This window comes from Lingula anatina, chromosome 2, assembly GCF_051362555.1.
Source record: "Lingula anatina isolate TDL-2025a chromosome 2, LinAna3.0, whole genome shotgun sequence".
Lineage (NCBI taxonomy): Eukaryota > Metazoa > Brachiopoda > Lingulata > Lingulida > Lingulidae > Lingula > Lingula anatina.
In genome coordinates, this window is record NC_141768.1 from 36207000 (window position 1) to 36215340 (window position 8341).

Consider the following 8341-nt stretch of genomic DNA (forward strand, 5'->3'; position numbering starts at 1 on the left):
TTTTCATAGTAGGGAATGTTTTGTCTCTGGAAATTTGGTTGTATTAAATCACATTACATCGTCTTTTTTTTTTTTTTTTTTTTGAACCAACATGATAATAGGTTTTTTCAATGTCCATAAAGATGACTCAAGATGAGATGAATAAAGAAAACAGATTTCTAATTTGCTGCTCATCTTTTTATTAGCTTTCACATTATTTTTTCAAAAATTGTGATACAAAGAAATATAATAAGATGTGATTAACAATGAAGGAACTGCAATGAGGGCAAAAATGAACACCAACTTAACCTGACCAAGGGCATGTACCCCGCAAAAGTAGCATTCATTTTTGCTCTCATTATGTGAAGATATGTGAGTACAAAACATAGAACATTACGTATTAACCTGTAAGAGAAAGACATTCACTGCTACAGACAAGTTTATCAAAAATAATTAAGTATTTTAGAAAATATGACCTGAAAGAAAGAGAAAGCAAGGAACGAAATTCAGTCACTATTTTTCCTGTGGGATGAACGGTTTCACATCAGCAGCAGATGAGGCGTGCAGGCTCCCGTGAAACTTTTATGGATACACTTGGTTTGGAACATCTTACCTGGCAGAACCACCAATTTACCTTTGTTGTTGTTGTTGTATTAATTTGACTTGAACTGGATGCTGATTCAACAAAATGCAATAAGCAGTCCTCAGAATAGAAGTTGAATGCTTGTATTAGGCAAAGGTCTCTGATCCATGTTTGGCTTCTGTAACATTGTATTTGTAATGGTAAGAGCTTATAACCTCTGATGATTGCGGTCTCTTTTAAGATTGAACTTTTTCAAGTCTTTCAAGTTGAGAAACTGCAGTGGATTTCTTTTATGTAACAGCATGTTCTTATAAAGGGTATTTCAACAGCCAGAAAGTCTTCAAAATGGGCTACAAGATCTTCCAACAGTCAACATGTTCCCAAGCACTCATCACAGGGATGGCAGACTTGAATGAACCTGCAACTCCGATGACAAAGAATTCCAAGCTTGAACCTGCAGCCATCTGGCAACGTCAGATTGCCTTCTACTGTTACACCCACCAATGTTACCACTATCTGTTGTATATTTCACAGTGAACAACAATCTACAACTACTAGTTAATACATACTGAAAAAACTGAGCATCGTCTACACAGCAATAATGCTGCTCAGACAAAAAATGCCTTTTTTTCAAAAACAAGGCTTACAAAAGACTAGTTTAAGGATATTGAATTCTTTGACAAACAATAGACTACATAGACTTTAATTGGATACTAACATTATAATGTGGAAATGAATATGAAATGTGAAGCTGAAGGTGTATTCCGTGAGCACTCTTCTCAAGCTGCTGGGTTGGATATCTGTAAGGAAACTGCTGAATGATCAATGAAATATGGTGAGAATGAAATGCAATGGAGCTGGAAGTGATGACCGACTTCACATCATCTGGCGATGGTGGGGTCACTGGCTGGGGACATGGTCAAGCAGAACACCAAGGGTACATACTGACTGGACTTGGCTAAACTAAACAACTCCACCCAGTAACCCATGTCGTAGTAGTGGCTGTAGTAAATAGGGGAAGTAGGCCAAAAAATTGCCTGCCTGGCTGAACACTTGTCGAACGGAATCAAAAAAGTCATGATGAATGAATGAATGAGGTGGATTTAGCTTTAATTTTATGCAAGTGCAGCCAGGACCTTCGGCATGCTGGTTTTGCAGTCCAACTTTGTGCGATCCTGAGTAAACACCGCCTCCAATCCTTCTAGGAATTCCACACACTTTTCCTCGTCTGGGAATGCCAATTCAGTCTGGATGAATGGGACAGACAAGGTGGGGCGATATCTAAGTGTAAATATGAAGAAAAAACTGTTATGCACACATTTTGGTTATTTTGTTACTTCTGGGGAAAAAAATTGCCTCATACAAACCTGTTTGATCCAGAAAAGATACTCACCTCTACTGACTTTCGCACCTTACATTTTGATGATATCATAGCAAAACACGCAATATAAATTTTAATATGCTGATTAAATTACTTAATCACTTACCTTTACCAATGGAAACCTGAAACCACTAATAATATTATAACAGTCACAAAGAAAGCCCCCCCCCCCCCCCCCCCCCAACACTGTCTAACACTAAGTCAAAGAAAATTGTTTTGCAAGCAGGATTTGCGTTCCTCCCCTCCCCTCTTTCTTTTTTGCAAATTTCGGTGCACATCAAACTTAACTAACAGATGCTCTTACCTATTCCACTTTTAATTTTTATCTTTATAAGCCAAACTTATAAAATGAAATTGTAAATACTGTTAGACCCCAAAGTGTCATATATGTATATATTTTTTACAATATGCAAAACTTTTAATCCACAAAGAAATCTTAGTGTTAAAAATAAGCACTGGCCCCAGAAATGTAATTTTCTAACTGAGCAAATAACCTTTAAATCTTTCTGGTATGTGTAATGTGATTTTAATTGATCCAGACACTTGAAAACTACTGGATTGGTTGACTTTTGATACTTTAAACATATTTCTAACACTGAGACATATAAATGAAAATTAAAAAGGTATACATACGACTTCACAAAGATCTTCAGTGCCTGCTTCCTTGCTCTTTCTACAAACCAATCTATAAGATACCCAGCCATCTTGGGAGCATTTTGGTATAATTTAAAGAATTTGTGATAATTATTCAAAGACCAGGCATGTAAGATTTCTAAAGAATGTTTTATACACCCATCCTTTTTGTCTTCTTTGCTCAGTGAAGCTAATACTGTCGTGAGATCTGAGTTTCAGTTAAGAAAAAAACAACAGACTCTAAAACATAAAATGCACATGCTGTGAAACAATTTTTAGTAAAAATTAATGGCAAATTTAAGACAAACCTATGAGGATATATATGATTTTAAAAAATACACTGACCATAAAAATAAATAATCTTAGGTATTTGGAAAAATATTACTTCAGTGCAAAAGGATACCTGACGAGTTTGATGTGAAAATATAATATAAAATTCTGTATGCTGTGAACTCTAATCTATGGTCTGGGCTGATTCCTTCGGAGTACAACAGTTTCAACTGAGTTTGGCACTGGTTAAACTCTTCATGGTCTCCCTTAAGTCAAAAACATCAAATAATGAATTTCTTTTAAATAATAAAACTCCTCTTCTCCTGTACTGTTATAGATGATGGCAATATCTTATATTATAATAAATATAATGACAAAAAAAAAAAAAAAAAACAAACAACTAAACACATTTAAGGGAATAGCTTATTATGTGACTTCTCTCAAATATGCATATAAAATGTTGTACAGATTTAAAGGTATTACTTAATAATCTAATTTTATTAAATAAAAATTTTTATTTGATTTCTTACCACTTCCATGGCTACTCTTGCATGGGTTTCATACACCTGGACTGTGAAACCATCCCTAATACACTGGACCTGAAAAATAAGCCAAGATCATAATTTGTTAAACTCATGTCATGATGACACAATTTACTAATACTGAATTACACTAACAAACAACAAAAATTAAAATCCAGTAGATATTTTTCAAATTGCTCAGTTTATATTCAAGAAGTTCTGCTAACCCTGAAACTTACAGTTAGGTCCTGCCTAATTGCCTTCAACTGTTCACAAGCGTAGCGATAGTCTTGTTTCACCTTCCAGTGATCTTTCACCATTTTAAGTGATTGTTGCAGCACCTCAACTGGTCTGACTGTTGATGGGTCAGGGGCCTAGGATAAAAACAATCTCTTCAAAATCAACATCCATTGTTTTTTTTGTACTTGTTTTAAAGCAAAAGATGTGAAATCACCCCTTCAGACTGAAATTCCAGTCCACTAGCATTGTCCACATCTAAAACGTTGCCATACAGAAACTGACTGCAAAAGCTAATGGACACCATTATCATTTGATTTTCTCAGCAATATTATAGGGGTATTTATATATATATATATAAAATTGTTGCCCATATAAAGTGTAATATATAATGATCTACTTACAGCTGTAAGTCGTAAGTATTGTTTGGTCAAATCCTGACAAGTTCCAATGATTGCACTTCCATCCCATCCGGCTTCTGAACCACTGTCTCCCTCATCCTTTATAAATAAAATGTTTTAATTATTCAATTATACAATAAAAGCTGATGAATTTTTACAGCAGACTTGGAAAATACTATTCATTTCTTTCAAATGAATAGTTGTGCAAAAAAAATATGCACACATACATCATAGTTCTGTATAATAATAATGCATTAAATAACTGATTTTACTCACATCAAAATTATTTATTCTCAAGACTAATTTCTCTGTCCTTTTCTGCGTTTCCAAATGGTCCCCAAATCTAGCAGCTCTCTTCATCAATCTTTCTTTCTTGTCTGGTGTATTGTACTCCATAAACTCAAAGCTGTAAAATAAAGCAATTCTATATATATAACAAAAACAATACATATGTATATTAATAAGGAAACGAATATTAATGCACTTGCTTCATCACAAAATTTAAATCAACTTACTTTTTCTTCCCCTTCTTCCCTTTTTTTGCCGAACCTGTCATACCATCTCTGTTTTGGTCTCTCTCCTGTTTTTTATTCTTTCCACCACGTCCTCTACCTCGACCGCGCCCTCTTCCTCTTCCACCAAAGCTATACACACTGTCACCACTTTCACTACCACTGCTGTGTCTTCTCCTCCTGTCCCTTTTCCTTCTGTAGGATGGCGACCTTGACCTACTCCTTGACCTACTTCTTGATCTACTTCTAGAACTGGACCTAGATCTACTTCTTGGGGACCTCCTAAAACCTGGAGTGTAGCCCCCTTTACGCCCTCTTTGCTGTCTGGGAGTCGGATGATATTCATTACCATTACTGGTGCGGTCATCAGTGTCCATCTCCCACCTATTCTTTCTGTCACTCATTGATTTTTGACTCCCATTTCCAATACTCACTCTCCTTAAAAAAATAAATAAATAATAATAATAACAATTATAATAATTTTTAAATACAAAGGATGTTTCTTTTAATGTTATCATTTTAGTATGAAAAATATTATTGGATGTGACTTTGGGATATGTCATCTAATTTGGAATGTTTAAAACAAATGTTCAAGAAACTTACGGAGGGAGAGGCTCTCTATCCCAATCCAAAGAAAACGCAATGTCTGCTGCAAATGCAGTTGTTATTTTTTCTTTAAGATTTTTTTCCATAATATCCTTCTCCTGGTCAGTGGTAACACTTGCAAAAGCCCTCTGCACATACTCCCTAAAATTGACACAACCATAAAAAATAAATAAATAAATAAATAAATAAATAAATAAATAAATAAATAAATAAATAAATCCAGTACAATTCCTCAGTTGTTTGCAGAAACTTAAACATTTTAAATAAATTTTTCAACCAATCCATATTTACCATTTTGTAAGTAATAATGCGTATAGAAATAGTTACATTGCGTTTCAAATCCAGTGAATCCTTGAAGTTTCAACATGAATTCTATATGGACAATGTTAAATTGAAAATCTTTAAGATCTGTACTTTGTACTTACTTTAATGCAGGTGGCCATTCACCAGCAGCAGCCTGGCTATTTCTAAAAAAAAAAAAAAAAAAACATGAACATAAAAGTATCGTGTTTTCTTTAATTTCTTCCTTAAGTATCAATAAACATCAGTTTTAGAAGTTTAAACTGAAAGCCAGTATCATGCTCATGGCTGTTAGTTTAACAACTATTCTATTTCAGTGCTGTTACATTGTAAAGAAGCACAAAAACATACTTTTGCTGTTGTACAGGTTCCTGTTGATGCATTTCCTGTTGTTGTTGCATCTCTTGTTGCTGTTGTTGATGCTGCTGTTTCCACTGCTGTTTGTTTTGTTGCTTTTGCTGCACTCTCTGCTGATAGTCATTCATAACATTGTTCTGCTGGCCAAGCCCTGGTCTCTTGTTTGGCAGTTGAAAACGAATACCACCTGCACCAGGAGCCTCTACAAAGACAAAACAAAATTTTTTCCCCATAATCGATTTTTACCTCAAAAGAAATCACACAAATCCAACCACATCTTACCTCAAAAGAAATCACACAAATCCAATCACATCTTGTGGGATGAATCTTAAAATATCTTTACCAAAACAGTTAAAGGTATAACAACTATTTGTTTTTGCCAACAAACAGATTTTCCTGGGGTAAGATTTCCCCCTACCTAACGATGGTTAATAATTCCATTCCTACCTTCAAAGTTAGTCCATGTTATTTTTCTTCAAAGTTTGCTATTTTTATTCCAGAATAATTACGATAACTGCTGTTTTGGTGGTAAAAATGGAATTAATTCCATTTCTATGAGTTGCTTACAATGTTATAATAGTTGTAAAATATGTTTCTCATATGAAGAGATGCTATCCCTTCAACTCAGGTAAAAAAAAAAAAAAAAGCTTACGTTTTCCTCTTCCCCTACTAAAACCACCATCATTAGCTGACCGTGTTTGGTAGGGTCCACCAGGTGGTAAAGGAGGCTGTTGCTCTCCTATTTGATTAGCATGGGGTCCTTGTTGCCTTGACTGCGGCGGCATCATGTTCACAGGAGGGTACCTTGGAGGTCGTTGATACATATTTGGAGGTCCTGGCGGATACATGCCCATGCCAGGCATACCATAGCCACTGAAATATGGATAACAGACACTTAAATGGAGGGAACGTGTAGGTGGCCCATACCCCACAGAGGATAATAGGTATAAGTGAGTTACTTAAATACATCTACACACTGGCTCAGTTGGGAAGAATTTAGGCAGAGTTACTTAGTAAAAAGTACTGGACCTACTGTCAGTTATGTAATGCTAGGAGCAAATTCTTTTTGAGGAAGCAATGTACTGAACTATTTTCACCATGCTTTCTATAAAAATATTACAGCCCTTAGTTGATAATGAAAAGGAACATGGTAGAAAATATCAGGATATTACTATGTAACATACTTATTGTAGGGGTACTGTTGCTGATACATTCCCATTTGCATCTGCTGCATGTACTGTTGTGTAACATTTGGGGCTTCCTGTTGCACTTCAGCTTGCTGGGCTTTTTGTTTAGGTGGGCTCTTCATTTTGGCTTGTGCTTCTTCTAATGCTTTTCTGGCCTTTTCCCATTCTGGTTTTTCTGTTGGGGCATTATTGAACTGTTGAGGCATTGGAGGCCTGGTAAGGGAAAAAATAGACATATATGGTTATGAGTTGCTTAAGTGTAGACTGCATTAGTTTTTCAAAATTGGTCTATTTTTAAGCTTTAAACATCGGTTTCTTAACTGATGAATAGGTACCTGCTTGACAATTTTTTTCTATTATTTTTTGTCATTAAAGGTATCCTATATAGAATTTTCATACCAAATATGATTTTTTTTCTTGAGAAAAAAAGGCAAAATTTTTCCTGCTCACAAATTATGACTTGCTTCATTCCTGCATTTGGATTCAATGCATTAAAATACCTTAATTTACGTGTTCCAGCATACAAAGTGACATAGGAAAAATGTTCAAACACGTATGGTGTTATTTCTAAACTAACAACAAAGTCATCTTGTCTCACAACTTTGAATTTTGAACTTTGGTGCTCCTTTTCAAAATAATTTTCAACAGAGTTACATTTTATCTGGCTGCTATCAGTATGATTACTAGCACTAGTACATATTTGACGCATATCCGTTTTGGCAACATATACCTTTATGATTTTGACAGGACACCCATTTCAACAGAAAACATATCTCTGTGCGACTGACAATATAAATCACATTCCACTGTTGACAACTCTGGGCATAACAACCCGCAACAGAATTTCAACTTTGATTTTTGCTGCTAAAAAGATTTGACAAAGGGGGGGGGGGGGGGGGGGGGGGGGGGGGGGGGCGGACAAAGGGTGAATCCTCAAGTGTGGTTCCGAAACATAAGAGGGCACATAGTAGGAAACTCAAACAGAATATCTACTAATATAGCCCAAGTGGAAGAATAACATACAGATCGGACAGACTTTAAAACATTTTGGTTCGATCAATCTGTTACTAAAGTTGAACCTCCAGAATTTGATAAAGAACGACGTTGATTGAGAATTATCACGGTTCTCTACACAACATTTCTCCTTTTTCAAATATATCTAAATACTTAAACGTGACCGAAAATATTCAAGGGCTATTATAATTGGAATCGGTTTACCATTGAGATGCCTGAGTTGCCATATTCCCTGCTGAATTCCACTGCATCGCGCCTGTGTTCAGCATTACTTAGCAATATGGAGGATCTTTCTACTGTGACGTCACGTTGATATGATGGATTCGTGCGCCATTCTGAAACGAGGGCAATTGACGTCAG

General features: G+C 35.5%; 1 protein-coding gene across 2 annotated transcripts; it reads right to left on the reverse strand.

Annotated features, from left to right (window-relative positions):
- Positions 1–162: 162 nt before the first annotated feature.
- On the reverse strand, positions 163–8337 carry LOC106174971 (leukocyte receptor cluster member 8 homolog). Of its 2 annotated transcripts, XM_013556752.3 has the most exons (14): positions 8186–8337; positions 6965–7180; positions 6433–6653; positions 5775–5982; positions 5549–5590; positions 5121–5264; positions 4521–4955; positions 4282–4411; positions 4009–4104; positions 3607–3741; positions 3377–3445; positions 2980–3112; positions 2577–2784; positions 163–1843 (listed from the first exon to the last, which is right to left on the reverse strand). In XM_013556752.3, exons 1-14 carry the CDS (start codon positions 8248–8250, stop codon positions 1678–1680), a joined length of 2268 nt encoding a protein of 755 aa, XP_013412206.2. In that variant the 5' UTR covers positions 8251–8337; the 3' UTR covers positions 163–1677. The 2 variants fall into 2 exon arrangements, with proteins under 2 accessions (XP_013412206.2, XP_086861531.1); XM_087005405.1 differs by having other exon boundaries at positions 163–2784.
- Positions 8338–8341: the final 4 nt, after the last annotated feature.